This window comes from Lethenteron reissneri, chromosome 65, assembly GCF_015708825.2.
Source record: "Lethenteron reissneri isolate LAM-NWPU_2019-01 chromosome 65, ASM1570882v1, whole genome shotgun sequence".
Lineage (NCBI taxonomy): Eukaryota > Metazoa > Chordata > Hyperoartia > Petromyzontiformes > Petromyzontidae > Lethenteron > Lethenteron reissneri.
In genome coordinates this window covers 1,310,800-1,337,527 of record NC_083843.1, presented here as the reverse complement: position 1 = coordinate 1,337,527, position 26,728 = coordinate 1,310,800, and the positions used below count along the sequence as shown (strand labels likewise).

Genomic DNA, 26,728 nt, shown 5'->3' with positions numbered 1-26,728 from the left:
GGTGTGTAAACATCACCACTGGGGAGACAAAGACGGCCGGGCGTGGTGTTGGCCACCCACCCGCTTGTGTGCAGTGCCAGCCTTCATAGGTGCTCGCTATCAGCACGTGCCCCAACAGTTTGTTCAGGCGATACAGGGGAACTTTATTGCTGTATTTACGTGACGAGGTGTATGTGTGACGAGGTGTGTGTTTGTGTGACTGGCCATAAACTCCCTCAAGTCCCGTTTTTGGCTTCATCGGTTCTAGTTGCTAACAGCCCTTGCACCAACAGTCAGGGATCTTTGGGCGATCTTTGTTTTTAGTTTGTGTTAGTCTTGTCGATGCCTTTGTCTATGTTTCGTGTTTTGGGTGTCAGAGGTTAAGTATGATCATTTAATCCAAGCAGGATCTTTTTTTTCTGTATTTATTTCATAATGATGACAATTTGTGACGTTCGCCCTTCGGTTCTACAGACTGAAATATGTCCACTCCCCAATATGCCCAATGCATAAAACAGAGAACCGAGCTCTGCGATTTCCTCTCTCAATCTGAACACGATGTCATGTTCTCATTGTATCTTCTAGCAGCCAAAAGCAAGAGAGGGTGAAGATCTACCTGTGCGCAACCATGTGGCATGAGACCAAGGAGGAGATGACGAAGATCATCTCGTCCATCCTGAGGTGGTATATTCCCTATCCATCAAGCGGCCGGATCACAAGGACCAATGGGGTTCCTTCGCGAATATGCAGATGGGGTGTGGTCACGGCACCGCGCACTTTCAAATGCCCTTCTGTGGCCGTCTGGAACACTCTTCCTTCAGATATTAGGAAGCAACTGGAGCTATGCACTTTTAAATAATCTATATTGACAATTAATTTCTTCAGAATGTATTTTTGTTTTGAGATTGTTGTCCTTCCCCTGCACATTTTATTATCTTGGTTGGGTACGTATGGTGTGAAAGAAGTCCACCACACATACGTACATTCATTTCTGCAGGGCACCACACCAGTCAGGCTACCACGCTACCGCGTCCCTCCCTTCAGCTCAACGAGATTTGAGGATATAAATCTAAACTGCACGTTTAAAGTGTCCTGAAAAAAATAGATTATGATATATGCAGCAATGCCTATGCCGATGAAAAAATGTTAAACAAAATTGAACCACATTACTGTGGCTCGTATTAGGACACTACAGCAATACCATATTACCATGTTGCATATCCGACCGTCATATTTCGACCTTGGATATTTAACCGCCCACACGCAGTGCAGTATTTGTGGGCGGTGTATTTTCATTTTTTATTGGATGCTCATAAATATGACATCTTCACATGGAGCAGGGTGTTCCTAACCTCGAGAACATTTGCCCTCCTTCGACCGTCGCAGATAATCAGCTGATCGTGTTTAACGCGGGACTGTTCTTTGAATGTGACCATTGAGCGATGTTTGTGAATAGTGCAAGCTGTAGACTTCTCTTTATTTAACACGACTAGGCCCCCGCAACCAATATTATTATGGACAGGTGAGAGCCTGGATAGGTGAAAGCCTGGATCGGTGAGAACCTGGATGGGTTAGAGTCTGCTTCTTGGTTGCTGCTGCGTGTGCAGCAGTGGGAGATACAGAGAGCGTTCCAGACGGCTGCTGACTGGTGCAGCTACAGAGAAACGCACTCATCCAGAAGCCGGTGCCGGCTATGGGTATAGGTCATTGTGAGTTGAACTCAGTAGGATACGGTGGAAGTTTGCTGTGATCAGTGGGATGAGAAAGGTGGAGGAAACGTTTTGGCGGGAGACCTTGGGAGAGCGCTCGATTGCAGAGGAGAGCGATGCTGTACCATGACCTTGACTCGATGGGGAGCGTGTGGCGAAATAACAATAACCACCCTCTCCCCTTGCCGCTGCCAGGCTGGACAGGAGTCAGCCGAAGGATCTCAACGTCGGTTCCCGCGGCGGAGGGAAGAAAAAGAATGAGAAAAAGGAGGAGAAGATGAAAAATAAGGAGGAAAATAAGACGGAGAAGAAAGAGAATAAGAAGGAGAAAGAACAGGGGAAGGAGGAGCAGGATGGGAAGAAGGAGGAGGAGAAGGAGAAAATGAAAGAAGAGAAGGAGAAGAAAGAGAACGGGGAAAAGAAGCAGAAGAAGGACGAAAAGGAGGAGGAAAAGAAGGGGGAGAAGGAGCAGAATCATAAGAAGGAGGAGAAGAAGAGGGATAATAAAGAGAAGGAGGAGAAGACGGTGAAGCGGGAACCGTACGACTTCTCGGCTCACATCTACTTCGACGACGCCTTCGAGAGGAAGGGAGATCGCATGGTGGTCAACCAGTTCGTGACCAGCCTCACGGACGTCATCGCCGAAGTGTGCCGGTCAGTGCACCGGATGTTATTTTGTGGTAGCAATGAGCTGCGTGGGTGGAGGGAGTGAGGGATGGATGGATAGAGGCACGGGCCTTGTCATAACGAAGCAAGTGACGACACGGGGCGGTTAAGCTCAGCTCGTGGTGCGAGAGACCACAAAAAGGATGGCAACAGGTTACGCCGATGCCTTCGTTCAGAAGTGAATAGATCACGGTGAACGATGACGATGATTGCTGATGGTCACGCAGATGAACGTCGTGAGTGCGGATCGCAGGCTTAGCGAGGCCTTCCTTGCGTCACCGTCACCGTTGTTGAGTGCAAATCCGAAGGTGCAAAAACTGACAATTGGCTGGCAAAGAGTGACACTGTGGTGGGCGGTGTGATAGATGAGCATTCACGCACGTGTTGAATTGAACAGGAAGCCTCAATTGTTGAACTTTTTTCGCACCATACGTAGCCAACCTTGCTATAGAGCGCCTTAGGCACTGAACATAATTTACACAAAACGGTGCAGCACTGGGGAGAAAAAAGCAGACGGGCGTAGTGCTGGTCACCCACCCCCTCGTGTGCCGGGCCGGCCTTCATGGGTGATACTGGCTAACAGCCCTTGCCCCCAACACTCTGTTGAAGGCTATACGGGGGGATTTTTGTCTTTTGTTCGTGCGTTGGTAAGAATTTAGGCAACGAGACGACTCAGTCCTTGCGACCTCGACCTCGACGTGGGTGCACGAATCGAGCAGCGAAGTTCGTGTGAACAGTAACGATGGTTGTAGAAGTCGTAGCGATAGAAGTGAGATATGGAGGCGACTGACCGGCGGTGAGCGAGCGAGCGACTGGGAGATAATCTTTGAGTGCTGGATCATCAGTCACCGACGACAGCTGCTGCTTTACTCAATTCAGAATCAGAATATGTATTTATACTGCAGGAGGAATTCGATGAGCTTCAAAGCTCGATTTCACAGATGTCCAGCAGGGGCGGGTCAGACCGTTAGCTCAACAAAATACAAACCACGACAGGAGTGCAAAGTATAAGACAGGTTAGCAGATCACAAAACACAAATACAACTAAAAAACATCTTTTTTACCAGGTAAGACCCACTGAGGTATTAGCTTTTTTTCAGAAGCACACTGGCCACAACTGATAGCGCAACGAAGTGGCTTTTCACATGGAAATTTATAGCAGAAAAAAAATCTAAATTTTAAAAAAAAATTCGAGTTCAGCAGTGAGGTGGCAACTGGGGACTTCATGCCAGATATGACAACAGTTGCAGCAGCAGCAATGCAACATAGTAATTGGGGCGCGTCTTTTCTGTCACTTGCGCTGTTGCTGCTGATGTGAAGGTTTTTTGAAAAAAACTCGAACAATCCACAAGAGGCGCCCTCAATGGAGAGGACTCAGACGCCGTACGGAGCGCGACTCTCCTACAAACTCCCGCACGGCAACTCGCTGTATGTGCACCTCAAGGACAAGGAGATGATCCGCCACCGCAAGCGCTGGTCCCAGGTATGTGCTGCATCCCTGGGCTTCAGATCTTCTGCCCCAAAGCTCATTGGGCCACAAACCCTACAACCACATCCACACACAGAGTATAGTAGCAACAGCAACAGCCGATGTGCTTTTCATGACGATGACTATTATGCACAATTGGAAAATTAAATATCTCCGGTCAGCGTCCGGCGATGATACGTATGTATGTGGAACTTCTTTCGCACTGTACTTCACCAACCGTGGTAATCGGAGGTGGAGAGAAGGATACAAAAAAATAAACACAAAAAGCAGTTCTAAATAAATTAGTATCCAAATCTAGATTTCAAAGTGGATAGCTTCAGTGCATTCCTAATATCGACAGTGGTCACCACCTGGAACAGAGTGATGGAACACACAACAACTCAACGCCCGATTCCCAACACGAACGAAGGGTGAGGCATCATCACAGCAGCGATGATTCGCCACTTCGCTACTCCTGACGCAATCATCTGGCTCGTCAACCACCTCAATGTAAAGTTACAACTCTCGCTGTACGAGTCGACATCAGCATCAGCCGTACGAAGGGGAATGCAATAGCTCACGTCTATTGAAGCCATCTGTATGTTACCTCGAGAGTCATGCCCTCATATTGGAATTAAATCACGTGATGATTCACAATTCGTTTCACGTGCAAATCAGTGCACATCATAGAGACAAATATACCCTGTATAGCCTCAGCAGGTTTTTTGGGGCAAGTGCTGTAAACGAGTTGAGCACAGCAGTGTTGTCCGTGACCGAGTGTTCCCCGACTCGATTGATTTGGTGTTGAGTGCTATGATGATGGTGATGACTGCACTAGGGTTGTTATCGATGTATCACAGCAATCTCACGCCGATACTCTTTTGCGTGTTGTTCTATTGCCTTCTGTCCACGATTTGGGGGGGGGAGGTTGGTGGCGCTGTTGAGTTACACTTGGGCAGCACGCGCCGTCATGGCCATTGGGTCGAGAATAATAACGGAGCGGCAGCCAAAGAATGGAAAGTACCCTGGAGGGTTGACCGCCGGGGAGATGGAGCGATGGAATCAGTTGGTAATCGAGGTGCTTAGTGGATAACGACTCAGGATCCCGGGAAACATCGCGACTACTTGGGTAGGTCTTAATCCAGTCGTGGATCGATCACGGCTGCTGCTGCTGATGATGATTGTTGTTATTAAAGCCCTTGACGTGTTCTGTACAGGTAATGTACTTGTACTACCTCCTTGGCTGGAAGATCTACCGCAAGATCCACGAAGTTAATAAAGATGAACAAGAGGAATGGGTGGAGGTAAGGGTCTTGTAAACTTCAAAGACAACGATGCCTTATATATCCGTTAACAGACTGTTGAGGCAAGTGCATTTAGCGAGCACCTGTTAAGGGTGGAATGGCACACGAGCGGGTCGTGTGTCCAACACCATGCCCATTCGCCTTTGTCTCGCCAGTGCTAATGTTTACTCATCTAAGGCTAAATCTACCTAGGGGAGGCAACTTTCCACTTCCACTTAGCAGTATAAATGGGTAGGCCCTGCACATTCCGTGGATGGGCAGTTCGCGTGCAGTGGGGTAGAGTGTGAGAACTCACACTTTACGGCACATTTAGAAGTCTATCTTTGGTTGCCTTTCTGGCACAATGTGTCACTCAACGCGCCATCATCACGTTGATACTCAAAATAGTGCAGTGGGCTCCACGCAGGCACACACTTGAACTTGGAGGCAACAAGTTTATTCTCACACCCGACCAGGGTAACTACTTAAACATACAGCAGGTTAACTAAACCACAACGGGGTAACTACATAACCGGGTCAGTCAGTAACACACTGCCTGACCCACGATGCCGAGCGTAAAGACCGACGACCGAGGACCGAGGATCGAAGAAGCGTAGCACCGACGGGTTCCATTCCAACAGACAGCCCGGATCGGCTCTCGGGACCTCCCTTTTATGCCCCTGAGCATCGCCTGGCTCTGCCCTTGGCCACGACCCCTTCTGGAAATTACCAGAAGGTTCTGGTCCATATATCACTTGTCCCTCTTGCCACCTTTTGGCCCCCCTCAATATCCTGTCCTGGTCACGTGCTCTCTCAGGTTCACCTTGACTGTCACGTCCTCAACTGCCCTCTCTCTGACAGTCACCAGAAGCATGCCCCGTAGGACCCCCTTCCATGCCACACATACTCTGGTGCCAGATAGAGGGTCTAACACGCACAGTTCCCCTCTTCTGTCAGTAACTGGTGCGAAACGCCGTAGTGACCCAATATACGTCACTACAATAGCAATATAACTTTCTATACAATAAGAAAAAAAATATATACACTTATTCAGTTGTTTAAAATCTAAGTGTAAAATAGGTTTGCAGCTGAAATTTTGTTGTATTTATGTTTAACTTCTTTCACTCCGTACATAGCCAACCGTAGTAATCGGAGGTGCGGGGGCAGGACAACAAACCAAACACAAAAAGCAGTTCTAGAGAATGTAGATTTCAATCTAATTGATGATTTAAAAGTGCAAACCTCCAGTTGCTTCCTAATATCGGAAGAAAGAGCGTTCCAGACGACCGTAGAAGTGCATCTGAAAGCACGAGATGCAGTCCCCGTCTTTCTTCGATGGCTCGCCCAAAGCCGCTACTGCGAGGATGACCGGAGTTAGTTGTTGTACGCAAGCGAAAAGAGCCGCTTTGTTGCTGTTGAGTTGTCGCTGTTAATGAAGTGACGATGGAGTCGAGTGTGCGCACCACTTCGGGGAGGTTGTTTCCAAAGGTTGTAGCGCTGCAGATAGCAATGCTCTCTCCACCCACGTGGTTGTTATTAGGAATCCACTGGAGCTATGCACTTTAAAATCAGCTATTTTGAACACTCATTTCTGTGAAATGCGGTTTGTGTTTAGTTTGTTGTCCTTTCCCAACGAACATGGTTGGCTACATACGGTGCGAAAGAAGTTCAACATACATACATACAATATACATACAGCATACATACGTTGTGGGTTTGGTTGTTGGAGGTTGGAGAAGGAGTGTTGGGGTTTACGAGCTAAGTGAACAGTTGCTTTACTTGCTCTGTACAAGGTCGCGGCTGTAATGCCACCGCTGTTGCTGATCTGCATCTGTGCCACTACTCCCCGTTCACCACTACAGAGGAGGAAGCGCAACACCTACGTGCTGGCCTTGGATGGAGACACGGACTTCTACCCCTCGGCGCTCTCCATGCTGGTCGACCGACTCAGGAGGGACCCCACCGTTGGCGCCGCCTGCGGGAGAATTCACCCGACGGGCGTGGGTGCGTAGACAGCTGTGGTGTGTGTGGTGCAGGCTGTGTGTGGGTGGTGCAGGATGTGTGTGTGTGTGGTGCAGGATGTGTGTGGTGCAGGATGTGTGTGTGTGTGGTGCAAGATGTGTGTGTGTGGTGCAGGGTGTGTGCGTTTGTGGTGCAGGATGTGTGCGTGTGTGGTGCGTTTGGTGCAGGATGTGTGTTGTGTAGGATGTGCGTTTGGTGCAGGATGTGTGTGTGGTGCAGAGTGGTTGTGCAGTGGTTAGCACAATCCGCTATGAACCTAGCGACCCAAGTTCGATTCGAGCTCAAGGTCAACTCCAGTGACGATTATCTGAACCCGTCCAGCGGCTCCCCTAGGTCAACTCAGCCTCAAATTATCATCTGGTGTGATGTGTAAATATCACTGCTGGGGAGACAAAGGCAGCCGGGCATGGTGCTGGCCACCCGCCCCCTCGTATGCCATGCTGGCCTTCACAGGCGCTTCTCATGAACAGCACTTGCTCCAACAGTCTGTTAATGCTACACAAGGATTATTAGGTGCGGGTTGTCACCAGATCTCAGCAGCGCTGAGCCTGGACAGTGCTTGAGAATGGGTGCGTGTGGATGACAGATGTGTACAGCGTGATTTTAATTGTTTACAGGTTATGCAAGTGGGAGGGGGGGACATATCCTGAAAAGTGTTGCGTTTATTAATCAAATGTGAAACCCGCGACAGTGATTCTGCATTCTGGGTGGGGAAATCAATACCCCCCCCCCCTACTTGCTGGTCGTGCCACACAATTTTACTGTGCGAACCGCATGCTCGCCACACTCACTGCCCACCCTGCACGTATTATTGCTCGGCTTTTTATTGGTAGGCGTATGAACTTCAGCACCGTTGAACGCCTTCATCTCTGTTAAAGTCCTGCGGTAAAATGGCATTCAACCCAATCAGATTACGCACAACCGTTAATTCCATCAGGTTTTCGTTGAAGTAATTGCAAAACATGCAAATTGCAGTGGCCTAGGGTGTCTCTGATGCAATCCTCACACAAGATTCACCCTTAGTGCACATGATCCAGATGACACGCTGTTTCAGCAGACTAACAGAACGCTAGTTTAACACAGGCTTTTGCAAAAATATTATTCATTGTAAATGTTGTGGATTTACTCTCCAACAAACCGTTGTGCTGAAGTAGTAACTGATTTGCACGTTTTGCTTAGGTGACAAACCTTACTGGCTGTATCGGATGGAGGAGGGTTACGTCACTTTTTCACTTACATGATCTAACCCAAAAACCTTAATTTTGAATAACAGAAAGCCCTTGCTATCACAACTACTCGGGATGTTTAAAGACAGTTAATTGAACAAACACCCACACACATACACACACGTAAGCACGGTGAAAGTATTGTAATTGAATCAACACTCATCCACCACAGCAGTGCTGAGTGCACATGGAGCAGAATTGTTATATCATGAAGTGGTCTGAGAAAAACCACCACCGCTAGTAATGTAAGTTTAACTTTACATAACTCAAATGAAATACAAAGATATTGCAAAGACTTCGGAGTAAATTGCACAAATCCTCGAGAATTATTTAGTGAAAATAAAATCAATATTATTATTCTTGGTTCTTTCGGTAAGTCATGTAGATAGAAAATAAAATAAAAAATAAAAATAATGAAATAAATGTTACATTTCAACATTTTAATAAATGTACGTATTCATCAGGAGGAGAGTTTTTTGCTTTTATTATTTTCTATTTATTTAAATTTTTTTTATTTAAAATTTTTATTTTCTATTTACGTGACTTTACCGAAAGAACCAAGAATACGAATTCCTGCAGTCACGAAAGTTTTAAGTCAAAATTTTATATCATTATTATCAGCCGTGGCCAATCCACTGCGGGAAGAAGGCCTCCCCAAGTCGTCGCCATCTCTCACGACTCTGCGATGTAATAATCCAACACATCACCAACCTTGGTAATCGTCCAACCTTCCTGACCAGCTGGATAGCAAACATAATAATTAAATAGATGGCCATAACCTGTACTATTCCCTTAGAGGTTAGATGCCCAAATTAACAGAGGCTGTCACTGAAATCTGCCAGGAGAGCTAGCAGTTGGCATGAGCTGGCACGCGCCATGCTGAGCCGAGGCAGATCACAGGCAAACTGACACCAACCATAGTTGTGACGAAATCAAACTACGTGGCACGCACTGATATCCAATCTCAATGCTTTAACGGCACAATTCAAATGTCTATCGTTTATTGAGTGGTCGAGCCAGGCGGGACCGGCCTTGGGCTCGGACACAAACCCATATTTTCACCCAGGAAACCGGAGAGCACAGATTTAGCCACTCCTTGACTCATTGTCATAGCAAAAATCACATCTATTTATGAATGCACAATTCAAAATAAATGAATAACAAATAAGCAATTATAAGAGGAGAATAATTCAAAGAGCATGTGTATTTTGTTTTTACGCCACCCATCCCTCTGCTCCCTGCCCTCCCGCTCTCCCAACGTGACCTCCCGGATCGCTCTTCCTGGCTTGCTACTCTTCCTCACCTCCTGCCCTCTCTCATAACCCCCTCCTTTCATCTCCCCAGCATGCCCTTCCATACCTTCTAGCCGTCTACTCTTCATCCAACCCCTCCCTCCGATCCTCCCCTCTATTGCCCCACTGCCTATTCCCTCTCCCTCCTCCTGTACATCCCTACCACTCCTATTGACCCACCCTTGATCCCCCGTAGTCAGCAATTACATTTCCTCCCAATCTCGGAATTCAAAGTTCTCACATCGCTCTCCATGTTTACAAAAAAAACGTATTTTAGTTGTGGTTCCAATGCAAAACCCACAGTCCTTTTTTCAACATATACAGTGAGGGAAAAAATTATTTGATCCCCTGCTGATTTTGTACGTTTGCCCACTGACAAAGAAATGATCAGTCTATAATTTTAATAGTAGGTTTATTTGAACAGTGAGAGACAGAATAACAACAACACAATCCAGAAAAACGCATGTCAAAAATGTTATAAATTGATTTGCATTTTAATGAGGAAAATAAGTATTTGACCCTTGTTGGCAATCACAGAGGTCAGACGTTTCTTGTAGTTAGCCACCAGGTTTGCACACATCTCAGGAGGGATTTTGTCCCACTCCTCTTTGCAGATCTTCTCCAAGTCATTAAGGTTTCGAGGCTGACGTTTGGCAACTCGAACCTTCAGCTCCCTCCACAGATTTTCTATGGGATTAAGGTCTGGAGACTGGCGAGGCCACTCCAGGACCTTAATGTGCTTCTTCTTGAGCCACTCCTTTGTTGCCTTGGCCGTGTGTTTTGGGTCATTGTCATGCTGGAATACCCATCCACGACCCATTTTCAATGCCTTGGCTGAGGGAAGGAGGTTCTCACCCAAGATTTGACGGTACATGGCCCCGTCCATCGTCCCTTTGATGCGGTGAAGTTGTCCTGTTCCCTTAGCAGAAAAACACCCCCAAAGCATAATGTTTCCACCTCCATGTTTGACGGTGGGGATGGTGTTCTTGGGGTCATAGGCAGCATTCCTCCTCCTCAAACAAGGCGAGTTGAGTTGATGCCAAAGAGCTCCATTTTGGTCTCATCTGACAACAACACTTTCACCCAGTTGTCCTCTGAATCATTCAGATGTTCATTGGCAAACTTCAGATGGGCATGTATATGTGCTTTCTTGAGAAGGGGGACCTTGCGGGTGCTGCAGGATTTCAGTCCACGGCGTAGTTTGCTACCAACTGTTTTCCTGGTGACTATGGTCCCAGCTGCCTTGAGATCATTGACAAGATCCTCCCGTGTAGTTCTGGGCTGATTCCTCACCATTCTCATGATCATTGCAACTCCACGAGGTGAGATCTTGCATGGATCCCCAGGCCGAGGGAGATTGACAGTTCTTTTGTGTTTCTTCCATTTGCGAATAATCGCACCAACTGTTGTCACCTTCTCAACAAGCTGTTGGCGATGGTCTTGTAGCCCATTTCAGCCTCGTGTAGGTCTGCAATCTTGTCCCTGACATCCTTGGAGAGCTCTTTGGTCTTGGCCATGGTGGAGAGTTTGGAATCTGATTGATTGATTTCTTCTGTGAACAGGTGTCTTTTATATAGGTAACAAGCTGAGATTAGGAGCACTCCCTTTAAGAGTGTACGCCTAATCTCAGCTCGTTACCTGTATAAAATACACCTGGGAGCCAGAAATCTTTCTGATTGAGAGGGGGTCAAATACTTATTTCCCTCATTAAAATGCAAATCAATTTATAAAAAATTTAACATGCGTTTTTCTTGATTTTGTTGTTGTTATTCTGTCTCTCACTGTTAAAATAAACCTAACATAAAAATTATAGACTGATCATTTCTTTGTTAGTGGGCAAACGTACAAAATCAGCAGGGGATCAAATATTTTTTTCCCTCACTGTATACATACAACGTACATACAACATGAATACAACACACAATATAATATACAACCCACATACAACATACATATATACAACATACGTACAACATAGATGTAATAACTTGATTTGAAGCTTTCGTGACTGCAGGAATTACTCTTGGATTATTTCTACGTGACTTTACCGAAAGAACCAAAGAGTAACATAGATGTAGCCAAGAAAGCCACACCTGAATCGTAGCACTGCTGCATTGTGTTTTCACTTTGAGTTGCATTCAGCCAATTAACCATAATTGTTTATACACCGTCAGGGCCGCTCGTCTGGTACCAGAAGTTCGAGTACGCGGTAGGACACTGGCTGCAGAAGACGGCCGAGCACGTGCTGGGCTGCGTTCTCTGCAGCCCTGGCTGCTTCAGCCTCTTCCGAGCCAAGGCCATCATGGACGACAACGTCCTCAAGACCTACACCACGGTGGCCACCGAGGCCCTGCAGTACATCCAGTATGACCAGGGTAAGTGTCGACGTGTGTTTGGATCTCGCACCTTTGATCAGAACGGTTGGCTAGGTGTGGTGTGAATTAAGTTCAACATGTATACATGTCACAGTGGTGAGATGTTAACTCCCTCGCCTGGTATACAGCAGGTCGTAAGTTCCATCCCGAACCTGACGCGTGAATATGCGTGTCTCTCTCTCTCTCCCTGTGGTTGCGTAGACTTTCTTCAGGTCCTCTAGTTTTTCCCTCCTCATTTAGATGCAACATCACGTGCTTAGAACCTTTGGCTGCTATTAATTTCCACATGATAAGGCACTTCGATGACCTTTCATCTGTGGCCAGGTCGCTTCTGAATAAGAGCTACATGGCACAATTGGGCCTTACCTGGTAAAATAAACAAAAATAGTTTAGTATTATTTTATATATATAGTGGAAGTAATCAGTCACAATACCATCAGTGGACTCTCCCATCTGATTGTTAATTTCCCACCCAACCCTTCTGGCTGATGTGATCAATGGATATATTTGTTGCATTGGTTAAAAAGAACTACAATTCTATGGAAATCTCGTCTGCAAACGTGGACGTTGTATGTATTTAGAATCTCTTTCGCACAATACATCACAGTAATAGTGGGCCGTGACCCCGCAACATCAATTTCATACATAGGCTTTCACGACCAATATTCATGATTCACAATTCGTTCATGCTGGGTTAGATTAACGTGTAGGTATAGTGTTAATTTGTTTTAACTATAAGCGTCCGCCATCCGACAGAGCCAATCGGGTAAGGTTGTTAGGTCATGGGGCAACTACGTCGATGATTTTGGTTTCATTAGCAAACCCCGAATATTGAAAGACAAGCAAAATATTAAAAAAAATTACGTAAATATTAATATAATATTTTATTTATTTACATTTAACTTTTTCTAACAAAAAATCTGTTGACATTCGCCCAATTGACAACTTGAATGACTGATATTATACCTGCACGATGATCGGACCCACAATGAACGAATCATGAATCATTACAACGTTGCTCTCTGCCTTCTGAGTCAGATTTTTATGCACCGGTCCCCTCCCCACCACACCCTCTGTATGAATGGGTTCACCACACAGTTGGTCGGGAGGTCACGTGTGGCGACTCTAACGTGTGGGTATTCAGATCTCTGTCTAAGACGTCTGGCAAGCTTCCAGAGAGGAGGCCAAAAATACCACGAGAGAGGGAATGTTGCCAAGCTCCTCTGTCAGCAGTAGAGTGAGCAAGCTGGGGAAGAGACGTACCTCCAGCAGCATTCATGATTAATGCAACATGCACACTTCGCAAACTGTACATAATTTTCCATCTAGAACTCAGAGGTGAAAGGTCAAAGTCCCTAATACACTACTCTGAACCAGGTGAGAGCCTGGACGGTTGACACCCTAGACAGGTGAGAGCATTAACAGGTGAGAGTCTACTTCTTGAAGGTGGATGATGCTTGTTGGATGCTATTGCTACTGCTCGTGCGTGTGCATCAGTGGGAGATACAGAGAGAGAGAGAATTTCAGACGACTACTGCCGGTGCAGCTCTAGAGAAACGCCGCTCGGCCAGCAGCTGATGCCGGCTGTGGGTACGATGAGCCGGTTACCCTCTAACTCGCGGACGTCCCCTCTCCCATTTGTCGGTGCAGGCGAGGACCGCTGGCTGTGCACGCTGATGCTGCAGCAGGGCTGGCGCGTTGAGTACTGTGCCGGATCGGACGCCTACACCAACGCCCCGCAGGAATTCAAGGAGTTCTTCAACCAGCGGAGGCGTTGGGGCCCCTCCACGATGGCGAACACCTTCAGCATCCTGGAAAATGGCATCCGCACGGCCACGAAGAACCCGTCCATCTCTCGGCTCTACATTCTCTATCAGATCATCTACACGGCCACCTCCATCATGGGTCCGGCCACCGTCTGTCTCATGATTGCAGGTGACTTCGGGTTGTCACATGTTCTGGGTTTTTATTTTATTTACCCGGGTTCATCCTTTTGATGCAGGGACTACATGAAAAGAGACGGCGCCATGGTGGAGAGGTGTTAACTCCCTCGCCTGGTATACAGGAGGTCGTGAGTTCGAACCCGACCCTGACGCCTGTATATTATGGAGTTCGCATGTCTTTTCTCGTGGTCGTGTTGATTGTTAACCGGGTTATCTGGTTTTTCGCTCCACGTTTGGAATCAACATCACGCGTTTAGAGTATTTGGCTGCTATAAATTTACACGTAATAAGCCACTACGTTCAGCTATAATTTGTGGCCAAGTTGCTTCTGAAAAAGAACTACATAGCTAAGTGGGCCTTATATGGTATAATAAAAATAGTTTGGTTAAAAAAAAGTTAACCTGAAACACTTCTGCTCACAGTCGTGCATGGCTTCATGTCGTCACTCACAGTTGTTCCTTCCACGATATATTTGATTGCCATATTTTTGATAACAAATGTCCATGGGTTTGGTGTTTAACGCACACAGCCTCAAAGTGAGCAGTCGTGTTAATCTTCTAATCATAACTCTAGCTGCCTTATAATTGTACAGCCATAATAGTTTTTTAGCTTTTCACACACTGCTTGCCTGCAACCCACCGGCGTGCATAAAAAAAGACGGCATAATCCTTGCTCTTATCTACTTACGCCATCTACACCACAAGGCCTCGGCTGCAGCTTCAGGCGTAGCCGCAGTTGCAGCACTGGTCGTCACCACACCAGCTTATACCCCCCCCCACGGCCCATCCTGGCTCCTCCCCTTAATAATAAGCTCGTGTCTCTTAGAGTTCTCTTCACTTGATACAGTAATTTTGCTGTGACGGTTCCACCTGAAGAGGGAGGCTTGTGTTGCCTTCAAAACGTCGTGATTAAATGTATTTGTTTTCTCTTTTAACCTATGTGACTTCACCGACAAAAAAGAAGAGTATATATACGCACTGCTTGCGTGTTAATAATATTGTGAGGAGTATTGCTTTTGTGCTGGGGTATTTAAACTGCTGTATGTTTCTTTCAGCCAACAAAAAAATTAATACACAGGCTGCACGACTCAGTTAATCTGAGTGCACTCTTTGCTTTACAGCTGATTGAACAGTTGTCGTTGTCAATCATGGTGATGATGGTGGTAGTGGTGGTGATGATGATGATGGTGGTGATATTGATGATGATGGTGGTTGTGGTGATGAGATGATAATGATGGTATTCAGCTCGTGTGGTATTTGTCTCGTGCCGGTGCTCAGGTTGCTTCACCTTCGTTTTCAAAATGGACCAAAACTGGGCACTCCTCATCGCCATCGTTCCGCCCGCTCTGTACATCGCCGTCTGCTTCAAAACGAAGCCCGACACGCAGATCAAGGTGGGCGCCCACGCTTTTCCTGCAGAAGCACGTGGCACTCATTACACACAACGTGCTTGCCACAAATGAACCACAATGTACATATGTATGCTGAACTTCTTTGGCACCGTACGTAGCCAACCTTGCTTATCGGAGGTGCAGGTGACGGACAACAAACTAAACACAAAAAGCAGTCTTAAAGAAATTAGTTTTGAATATATATGATTTAAAAGTGCAAAGCTACAGTGGCTTCTTAACATTTTAAGGAATATCGTTCCACACGACCACAGCAGCCCATCTGAAAGCTTGCGATGGAGTAACTGTCTTTGTTCGATGGCTGGCCAAAAACCACTGCGAGGATAACTGGAGTTCACACGATTGTTTATGGTCCTTGACGTGGCTATCAAGGTATTGTAGATCGTTTGTGGCACGCTATTTTTGTATTATGAGTACGACCTTATAACAATGTATTTGGTCGGCAACTGGAAGCTAAAGCAGCTCGGCGAGCACTGGATGGACATGGTCGGATCTTGCAATGCCCGTCACAACACGTGCCAACGTCCCATAGAGCGGTTTGTTGCAATAATTGTGCCTTATCGATACAATACTACACATCACCATGGTGGTTAGGCCCTGATATGAAAATTACAGAAATTGACTACATTTTGCATGTGGTGATCACCTGACATATTCTGGTCGAGTATGACGCCGAGGCTGTTTAGATTAATCAAAAACTGAATCCTTGAGTCTGCGACTACCACACCTGATTCTCGCACAATTTCGTTTCATGCAAACCACACGTGCACCACTCGCTTGCAATATTCGAGGCTGCCGAGGCTCTCCACATTTAACTTGGACTTCATTGCGGTGTACAATTGTGAGTCATCAGCATATATATAGAACTTGATATTACGTGATGAGATGACATTGGCGATTGGAGAGACATATTTTGAAAATTGGAAGTGCTAGAGGATAGACCCCTGTGGTACGCTGACTAAGCATAGGCGATGACTGTTCGTCACCCAGCTTGACGAACTGTAATCCACCATACAGGTATGACTCAATCCACTCTAGTGCCATAGCCGATGCATCGAACCTTATCTGCTCAATGAGTATCGAGGCCAACCAACGCTGCGACGCACCGGTCATCTATGATCTTGTAGAGGTCAACAGTGACCTCTAGTAGAGTCATCTCAGGGCTGTGGAATTGTCGGTACGCCGACTACAACGGGTTGAATTTGCCCATCGCAGTGACGTGGGGAAGTAACTGCTTCAGACACAGGCGCTCAATGACCTCTGAAATTGTACTCAGGTTTGAGATCGGGTGATAGTCTAGGTGTTCACTATGGCTCAAGCCAACTTTTTCAGAAGCGGTGTTACCTGCGCCATTTTTCAATGGTCTGGCAAACAGCCCTCAGTGAATGAAATATTTGCCAGGTGGACAATCAGTGGCGCAAGAACGTCCAAACATAATTTGAGAATTTATATCTGGATGGAGTCGAGCGGCGATGTCTTATTTGGCAGCTGTGCAATGAACATTGAAACCTCTGCTACCGACGATGGTGCCAGGGTCTAGAGTTTTGCAATGGTTATCAGGTTGATAAAACTCACATGACAGACCAGGAGACTGCGTTGCCTGCAAGTTAGAAACTGCCGTCTTAATCGTCACTTTATTGGTGAAGAACGTCACAAGTACTGTACACAGACCGGGCTAACTAATGTATGGGTTTGAAGTGCAACAGGCCCTTCACAACGCGGCACAGAGCACGGGGTCGCGAACCGACTTATTGATGCACAGACCATAGAACGATCAGCGAGACTCAATAATGAGCCAGTTTGCAAATCTGTAGGCGGCTCTGTAAGTGAGTTGGACAGTCTGGAAACCAGTTTTATTTCAAAGACGCCCCAGCCTCCTCTGCGTCTGCTTCGCAGTGATCGCTTCCAGTGACAATAAGTCACTTCATGCTAACCCGTTCTCTGTGTGCTTGTTTGGATGGACATAAGTTCATCAAGAACAGCAATGATGTCATTTTCTAATTGAGCTGCAAATGAATGGACCGTCGATGCAGTATTCAGACGCACCAATGATGACCAGATCTTCTGACAGAAAGCATCGTGGGTTAGTCGTTTTCAGTTCCTGTATGATATCGTTGTGATGGGTGGGCGAATAATTGGTAATGCCACTTTGCACGTCACAAGACTGTCATCTGAAATGCCTACGTCTTCCATAAGAACGTCGTTTAAAGTTACGACGTCGCCGTATGTGAAGATATGATCCAGTATTCTTCCTGAGCAGCATGTTGCGCCGCTGACGTGCTGCGTTAAACTGACTGTAGAACGTTTCGGCGAGATCACTGTTGATTTTACCATAAGAATAAGTCAGTCCTGGACTGTTCAGGTCAGCACAGATGATGTAGCGAGAGCCAAAAGTCCCATAGTCTCGCAGACCAGAAAGCTAGGAAAATAATTCTGACAGCTGTGAAGTCGACGGTCGATAGACGACAGCGATCGTATGCCCCCACATGCTCTTTGTTATTGTCACAAGCAGCAGCTTGAATTATGTGATTGGTAATGAGTCGCTCAGGACTTTCACGCAGATTTCTCCATGGTGAATCAGTGTGACCCGATCACCATGTGAACTGCTGGTGCCAGGCTTCCCGCGACGGTGCTGATGTGCAATAGCATATCCGTTAGGTGCAGCCTCACGCTTAATTACATCCGATGAGTCGTCATATGTCCAGGTTTTGGTAATGGCCAACATGTCGAGTCCACAATCGTTGATCAGATCCTGGATCAGCACAATCTTGTTAAATAAGAAGTGTGTGTTGATCAATCCAGCGTCGGTGTTCAGACCCCGCCTGGACGCACGTTCATTCTCTTCCTTTCACTTCTTTCAATGAGCTCCCAAAGCTCTTGGGTCTTCCTCCCCTATCATTATTTTGTTGTTGTTTGTAAAGTGCAGGACCTTGTGGAAAAGTGCGGAATGAATGCAAAGTAACTCCCAAGAAGTGGTGGTGGTTGGACAAAAAGGACAATGGTGACGCCAATCACTAATGTTTCCTACATCGCCCTGCAGGGGCGCTGCGATGGCGAAATGTTAACTCCCTCTCCTGGTATACAGGAGGTCGTGGGTTCGTTCTCAATCCTGACCCTGATGCCTGTTATGTATTTGGAGTCCACGTGTTCTCTCTCTCTTCCCTCCACGTGATGAGCCGCTTCGTTGAGCTATCATTTGTGGCAAGGTGGCTTCTGAAAAGAGCTTTATACCTCAGTGGGCCTTACCTGGTATTTTTTGTTTAAGGTGGCCATGGTGCTCACCGTGATCTACATGTTCCTCATGACGGGCACGCTGCTCGCTATGGTCGGCGACATTGTCAAGAACGGTATCCTCACGCCCAGCGGCATCTTCTTCATCACTCTCGCGGGCATCCATCTCATCGCCGCGGCGCTGCACCCGCGCGAGTTCTCCTGCATCGTGCACGGATTCTTGTACCTCATCTGCATCCCCACGGGATACCTGCTGCTGCTCATCTACTCGCTGGTCAACATGTACAATGTATCATGGGGCACGCGTGAGACCAAGGCGCCTTCTGAGCCCTCCCACAAGGAGGTGAGTTACTTTGTGTGTTATCGTTGTTGTTTTTATGTCGAACGTTATTTGGAGTGTCGCTCCATTGTCCTCTGTTGCTACGTCCTGCACGTCCGATTAGCACGATTGGCTACGTACAGTGCAAAATAAGTGTAACATATGACCCCCCCCCACCCCCGCCAACACGAAGGCAGAGATCCCATGTAACCTTTAACCGATTGTTGGGGCAAGTGCTGTTAACGAGTAGCGCCTGTGAAGTCTGGAATGACACACAAGGGGGTGGGTGGCCAGCACCACGCCCGGCCGCCTTTGTCTCCATTGTTGTGATGTTTACTACACCACATTGGCTATTTATTTTTAAGGCTGAGTCAATCTAGGGAAGGCCAAGGACCGGTTCAGATGTATGTATGTTGAACTTCTTTCACACCGTATGTAGCCAACTGTGCTAATAGGAGGTGAGAAGGAAGGAAAGCCTCTAAACACAAAAAGCAGTTTTTAAGAAATTAATTTTCAATGTAAATTATTTAAAAATGCGATAGCTCCAATGGCTTCCTCATATTGGAAGGAAGAGGGTTCCAGATGGATGGACAAGCGCACCCAAAAGCACGCGATGTGGTCACCGTCTTTGTTCAATGGTTATCCAAAATCCTCTGGTGAGAGGATAACCGGAGTTTGCTAAATTATCGTTTATGTTTCTTGAGAAGAACAGTGGTGGTGGCTGTGCCACTCGTGTCTATTAATCCAGCACGATGGGTATCCAGGAGAAGGCATACACTGGCTTGCCAGGAGAATGCAGTATGACCATTGTGGACTCTATCTGTTCCATTTGAATAGGACGAAATGTTTTCCCCTCGCATTTGTGGGTTTTTCCATGGTGTTCTGGTTTCTTCTTGGCCTATAAAACCTTCATACATGGAGGACCGCAGAACTTGGACAGTTATTGGCGCCAGTTCACTGAGCAGCTGAAACTGCCTTCCAGCTTGTGTGCGGTTCCTGCTGGTTTGATATAATTAAAGGACCCTGCCCGAATGCACCAACACAATGCCCCCATCCCCCTGTCCCAGCAGAAGAAGAAACACAAGCATCGTTGCAATGGAACGAAATGCTGTGTGCTGCCACTCGAGTGGGACTGCTTCCAGTGGAGAATCAGCGTCTATCCGAAGGAATACTCGGCGCTGAGTCAGGCAGATGACAGTTCAAGGTACCACCACCGCACTCAGAGCCTGTAGCCATGCTTTTAACTTTGATCCTTACCTCTCGTATATCGATAGTTCAATGTTTATGTGCCATGTTATTGAGGGACTGTGTTATCTTGGTGTGGTTTGGGACTTGTTTTGCTGCCATGCCCCAAGTTTGCATTTAGCATTGAAAAATAGCCAGTAACTGACGTACTAATGCAAATTCTTTGGTTCTTTCGGTAAAGTCACGTAGGTAGAAATAAAAAAAATCATTACGACGTTTTGATAGCAACACAAGCCATCGTCTTCAGGTGAAAATCGCGATTGCTGCGATGTCTGCTGCGAGCAGCACGATGTCTGCTGCCTTGTGAAGAGAAGCTGTTACCACCTAGAATTTATATACGTTTTGAGAACAAAGGTAGCCGAAGTATTGTTAATGGGGTATTATAGTGTAAAGGTAATAAATAGCGTGGCATGTTAAGGAAAATGAACTTAGATTAGCATGTTGGATAATAGTGCAAAGTTAATGAGCTTCCGTAGCGCATAAGAGCTCAGGTTAGCAAGTAGGATTAGCATATGAATTTTGATGAGAAAAGCATGTAAAAGTTAATGAAAATATTAGCATCTTAGGCGCCGTGGTGGCTAGATGTTAACTACCTCCCCCTGGTATGCAGGAGGTAGTGGCTTCGATCCCAACCCTGACGATGCCAGTTGCCTATGTGGAGTCTGCGTCTATTCTTTTCTCTCCCCATGTTGGTGTGGATTTTTCTCCGGGTCCTCTCCTTTTTCCCTCCTCATTTAGAATAACTACGCGATTAGAATATTTGGATGCTGTAATTTCCACGTGATAAGCCGCTCATTGAGTTATAATTTGTGATATTCAGGTCGATTCTGCAAAAAAGTTGTATAGCTCAGTGGGCCTTACCTGGTATAATAAAAATAATAGTTTAGTTTAACAGTTTATCATCGTCCCTCCCAGCCGAGTGGAGTCGTGCGCAGTGGAACTCGACGGAGAGATGAGCACTCAGACGGAGCATCCAGAAGGAGTAGAGAGTGAGGAGAGACGACAGGGCATCGCGAGCACTCGGACGGAACATCCAGAAGAAGCAGAGATCGAGGCAAGAGGAGAGGACGTCGCGACCACTCAGATGGAGCATCCAGAAGGAGCGGAGACAAGACCAGAGGACATCGCGAGCACTCCGACAGATCATCCAGAAGGAGTAGAGAGTGAGGAGAGACGACAGGGCATCGCGAGCACTCGGACGGAACATCCAGAAGGAGCAGAGATCGAGGCGAGAGAAGAGGACATCGCAAGCACTCAGACAGATCATCCAGAAGGAGCAGAGAGCAAAAGTCGACCTCCAGAGGAATCAGACACAGACCTCGCCCTCCATGCCAAAGGTAATATTTTCATCAAACAAAGGCGAAGTCATTGCTTGTCAGTTAAACAAGACTGCGCATCTGAAATCACGCGATGCGGTGACCGTTTTTTTTCGATGAATGGATGAACGAAGTTTGTGTGATGGTTTATGCTTCTAGACGAGATTAGCAAGGTTTTGTGATTCATTTGTGGCAATCAGGGCATGTTGCTGCTGCTGCAGTAGAAGCATGGGAGATTGTGTATTATCTCCCCCTGTTCTGCATGGGCATGTTCCGGGTTCTCCAGTTTACTCCCATGTGTAATTGGTATGGGCAAAATTTTATCACTTCTGAAAAAAATACCTGCAAATCACTCAATTGGGACCGCACTCAGCAGCAAAATCATTCCTCTACTACTGTAACTTTGCAAGACCCTCATGAAGACAGAGCCTTGCGACTCAATAAGGCTATCTTGCAGGCTAAACCAGCCTAACGATGAGAATAATCACTACCGTTTGCGCAACTCTCTTCGCTGAGTCATGGTAAACTTTTTTCCCGAGCCTCTGTGGGAGCGCACCGCACATCGCTGTCCTCCTTTATCCCCTGCAGGGCGCCATGACCTCGTGTGGCAGCGCCACCAGAAGATGCAGGTCATGTTTGAGAATGTCCTGCCTCAGGGTTACGCCATCACGCAGAGGTGCAGCCTGGATCAGGTGCGTCCTTGTGTCTGTGTCTCTATGTCTGTGTCTTTGTGTCTATGTGGCTTTCTGTCTGTGTCTGTGCATCTCTGGTGTCGGTGTGTTCTTGTGTCTGTGTGTCGGTCTTTGTACGTGTGCTATGTATACGTTGTGGGGAACGGTTGCGCAGTGGTTAACACACTGTGCTTAGAAACTAGCGACCTGAGTTCGATTCCCGCTCAGTCACCAACACCATTGACGATTATCTGAACCGGTCCTAGGTCTCTCCTAGGTCGACTCAGCTTCAAATGAGTACCTGATGTAGTGTATAAATATCCCAACTGGAGAGACAAAGGTGGTGCTGGCCACCCACCTCCTCGTGTGCCGTGCTGGCCTTCAAAGATGGTCACTAACAGCACGTGCCCTAGCAGTCTGTTAAGACTACACCGGGGATATTTGATCTTTGTCCTAGTTCGTATGTAAGTGCCCAGAAGATGACAACCAACTTTAATGAAGAAAATATCTTGCGAAACTGCCTGGCAGCTAATTGGGCCCTTCCTGCTGAAATAAATAAATCTATCAAAATAATATCGAGATTTTTACGTTTAAGATCTTACATGAATGTTGGGGTTGTTGTACTAAGCAACGCAATTCATTTAGAAGTCATCATTCCCCTACCCCGGCTGCCTGTCTCTCTTAATTGTTCAATGCATTTCCCAGATGTCCAAATATTGCCGTAAGTTGTCTGAGTGTCGTTTTCTGTGACGTTTAAACAAGTGGTGCGTTCCTCTAATGTGTGGCTTTGAGACTTTGCAAAAAGGTACCACAGCAGTAGTTATGTGATATCCCCTTCTGTTGGGCCATTCTATCTCGTGTTAGGCTTCACTGCATTACTCTGGGAGAGTTCAACTCACAGTTTTTATCTCGTGCGAGGACACAGTGCAATTTGGATAACAATTCTGGGCAGTGGAGAGGAAGTGATATCATTATTCTTGGAGGTGATGGTGGCTCCGCTGCTGCTACACATGGTTGGTGGAGATGATGTCGTGAATTTCCCTTCCAGTGGGCGTCAGAAAGGAGCCGCACCCTGGCTCGCCAGGAGAGGGTGGTACAGCAAATGTAGACTCCACCTGTTCCGTCTGTATGGGATAGAATGTAGCCCCCTCACACGCGTGAATTTTCTCCAGTTGCTCTGGTTTCCTGCCACATGTGAACCATAATTAATTGGCCGAGAACACGTTTATATACAGAAGACTGCAGAGCTTTGACAATTGTTGGTAGCACCGTCTCATGGTGTGCATTGCTGCTGCCTTCCCATATATCTATGATTCCTCCTCGTGTCTCTGAGTCGCTCCCTATGTCTCTCTTCGAAAGTGAGCAAATAACTGTGCAGTGATGACGCATTACAAATTAACATTAATATTATTAATCGGAGTAAGTTGTTGTTATTTGAACAATCGCACAAAGTGAACCTTCTGTCCCGTGGATGGGAATGGATAGGAGGAAGACGAGTTCTGGAAGAGCATGATCAGTGACTACCTCAAGCCTCTGGAGGAAGACGACGATCACAGGAAGCGCGTGAAACAGGAACTCTTCGAGATAAGAAACAAGGTACTGGCGATGCATCATCGCGAGTACTGGAGATGCTTCAATAACAGAAGAATTGCGTTACAGCGACAACGCGTTGTGCGAACACCATACGTTAAGCGAGTACTTACCGTACTTGGCATGTGGTAGAAGAAGATTAAAACGACATTGTACTACGTATGCCTTATTATTCCTACTAATGTATTGTTAATTGTTCCAATAATCCGCTAATCCTTTAACCTATATTAACAATGAAACAATGACAACAGACGTGACCATTTGGCGTCGGGAGTGGACAGTGGGGGAGGAAATTTAACGCACAAAGAGGGGGTCCCTAAACAACCCCGGGTCACCCCCCCCCCCCCCCCAGCCTTCCAATGCCATGTAAATCAGGCATGGTCTGTCTGTCCCAACGTGCAGGGCACCTTCGTCTACTTCATGATCAATGCACTGTGGCTGGTGGCGACTCTGGCACTGCAGTTCGTGGGAGCCGACCTCTACATCCACATCCCGAGCATGAAGAACGAGGGGACGGTCATCGACGTGCCACCCCTCGCCTTCATGTTCCTCATCACCTTCTCCAGCATGCTCATCATCCAGTTCCTGGCCATGCTGTACCACAGGTGAGGAGGAGGGGAGGGGGTAGACCCAAGCGTGGCCATAGGGGGTGTGTGTGCGTGTCGACTCAGTACCGTACCTGCCACTCGCTGACAGCACTTGCCTCAACAGTATCTTAAGGCTTTATGGGAAATCCTTGTCTTTTACTTTATGTGAGTGTGGGCAGTGTGCTTATGACCAGCTCCGGTTTGGCAGCTAAGGTCTCGCTCCGAAACAGTCGGGCAGCATTATCTTTTCATCGGCTGCGTAACACTGGGTGGAAGCTAGTTGGTCTGTAATTCCATACTAAGCTCCGGGTTTTCTTGGCCGCATTGATGCCCTCCCTTCTTTATTATTTCGAAAAGAATGTGGAGGCGACTAAAGGAACATCTGCACTGGATAGAAACATTCAGGCTGACCCTGTCGACAATGCATCCTGGGTTTAACCAGACTGGATTGTGTCAGGAGCTCACAGATTCTTAAAATATCTGGACACATTCTCATTGGTGAGCTTTTCTGGCAAGCGTGGCTGTGTTGGCTGGGTCATGTAGCCCCCATTCTCAGCCACCGCATGGCAAAACAATATTGTTTGGCAGAATAAAGCAGACTAAAAAGGCACGGAATGGGCTAGGGAAGAAATTAATTATACGGTTCAGGAGGATATATAGAGATGACTGGACTTGCCAATAACTTGCCAATAACTGGTTCCAGTGGTGTCAAGATCGGCCTCTATAGCGGAGGCTCCTGAAGAGATGCTACTTGGCAGTTGTGGAGGCAGTCGCCCACCAGCAATAATGGAGGGCAGAGCAGCGATGCTCACAACAATGAGCGGAGCGCCGGGCAGCTAAACACAACAGGATGGCGCAGTAGGGGGCACAGTAGGGGGTGCATCTGCCAGTTATCTCAGTCAGTCAACCATTGGCCCCTTGGGTCTGTCCCGTTACCTTCTGACATTTCGCCACCGTGGCGCCCCGTGCCCACCCCCCCCCCCTCTGCCCCCGTGCAGGTTGTTTACGCTGCTGCACGTGCTCTCCTACGTGGAGTCGTCGTCGTCGGGCCAGCAGTTAAGGAGCAGTGCTGTTGGCCGAGACAACAAAGCATTCGTAAGCGATGGAGACGACGATGATGACGCTCAGCAGTGCCGTCTCAGAGAGATTGTCTAACAGATCCCTGGACCCCCTCCTCACATGCCGCACGTGGGTCCCCTCCCTGCACACAGCACATGGACCCCTTCCACTCACGGCGCACCTGGACCCCCTTATCGCACACTACAAATGGACCCCTCCTCGCACGCTGCACGTGGACCCCCTACTCGCACGCCGTACGTGGACCCATGCACGTTGTGGTTTATCAATGACGGTGCCGTCGGTAAAGGTGCAGCTCTGCAAGATGCTTCCCTTGTTGCCACCACCGGCGGAAGGGCCTCTTGCTACACGGAGCTCTCGAGAGAGCCCGTCTCGAGTGGTGTATTTGGCCTACTCTTCCATGCTGGCCAGATGTCTTGAAAGAGGTGGGAGTTACCCACGCTTTACCCCACCACCGCACGCGATCTGCCGATCGATCAACTATGCTGTGTCCATTTACGCAGCTGGATGGACAGAGGCAGCGAGATTTAAGAAGCTTGCAGCATCGCTCCAACTGTCAGGCCTAAGGATCGACCTCTAGATCGCAAATGCGGTGACGTGTTCATTGCAGCAGGGCAGCCTCTCATTACAATAGAATGCAGTCAAGAGGGCTGCTGTACAACAACGGTGGACATCCCTTGTGATATCATCGGCTGAAGTAAATGTAGGGGCTTTGAAGCTGCTCCTGGCCACGGACAGAGAAGTCGCTTCTATGTAGCAGTGGTCAAATGAAGGAAACGTCCTGTTGTTGTTTGTATGTTGAACTTATTTTGCACTGCACTCAGCCAACCATGCCAAGGACAAGAGCAGACTGCAGCATATCATCTGCACTGCTGAGAAGGTGATTGGCTGTAATTTACCAACCCTTGAGGACCTGCACACTTTGAGGACCCTGAAGCGAGCGAGGAAGATTGCGGACGATTCCTCGCACCTGGATACTCTCTGTTCCAGCTACTCCCCTCCGGCAGAAGGCTGCGGTCCATCAAGACCAAAACCTCACTTCATAAAAACAGTTTTTTCCCATCTGCTGTTGGCCTCCTCAACAAGGCCAAGGGCTTAAAATGACTTTTACACTTAAAATGACTGTTACACTTACTATAACATTTTATCTACATAATAACACCTTTCCATACTTACAACGTGTAATCTTATTTGTATTTTTGTATTTTAAGATTGCTTAATACGGCTAATTAGCATTTTACATTCGCATTTTATAAGGTCTACTTATTCATAATTTTAAAGATTTTAGCCCTTTGGTATTACTTATACTTTGTAACGTTAG

General features: G+C 47.1%; 1 protein-coding gene across 1 annotated transcript; it reads left to right on the top strand.

Annotated features, from left to right (window-relative positions):
- Positions 1–2,215: 2,215 nt before the first annotated feature.
- On the top strand, positions 2,216–25,485 carry LOC133359432 (chitin synthase-like). Its single transcript, XM_061577845.1, has 14 exons — positions 2,216–2,342; positions 3,675–3,837; positions 5,040–5,126; positions 6,968–7,109; positions 11,820–12,020; positions 13,671–13,955; positions 15,241–15,356; positions 18,637–18,945; positions 19,989–20,125; positions 21,082–21,503; positions 22,071–22,174; positions 23,639–23,749; positions 24,146–24,348; positions 25,329–25,485. The coding sequence occupies exons 1-14, from the start codon at positions 2,287–2,289 to the stop codon at positions 25,483–25,485; spliced, it is 2,493 nt and encodes an 830-aa protein (XP_061433829.1). The 5' UTR covers positions 2,216–2,286.
- The last annotated feature ends 1,243 nt before the right edge of the window (positions 25,486–26,728 follow it).

Excerpts from the sequence above, each read along its gene's own strand:
- LOC133359432 (XM_061577845.1), top strand. The coding sequence starts at position 2,287 with ATGGTGGTCAACCAGTTCGTGACCAGCCTCACGGACGTCATCGCCGAA. Across the intron at positions 13,956-15,240 it reads CGTCTGTCTCATGATTGCAG|GTTGCTTCACCTTCGTTTTC; the intron begins GTGACTTCGGGT and ends GCCGGTGCTCAG. Across the intron at positions 23,750-24,145 it reads TCTTCGAGATAAGAAACAAG|GGCACCTTCGTCTACTTCAT; the intron begins GTACTGGCGATG and ends CCCAACGTGCAG.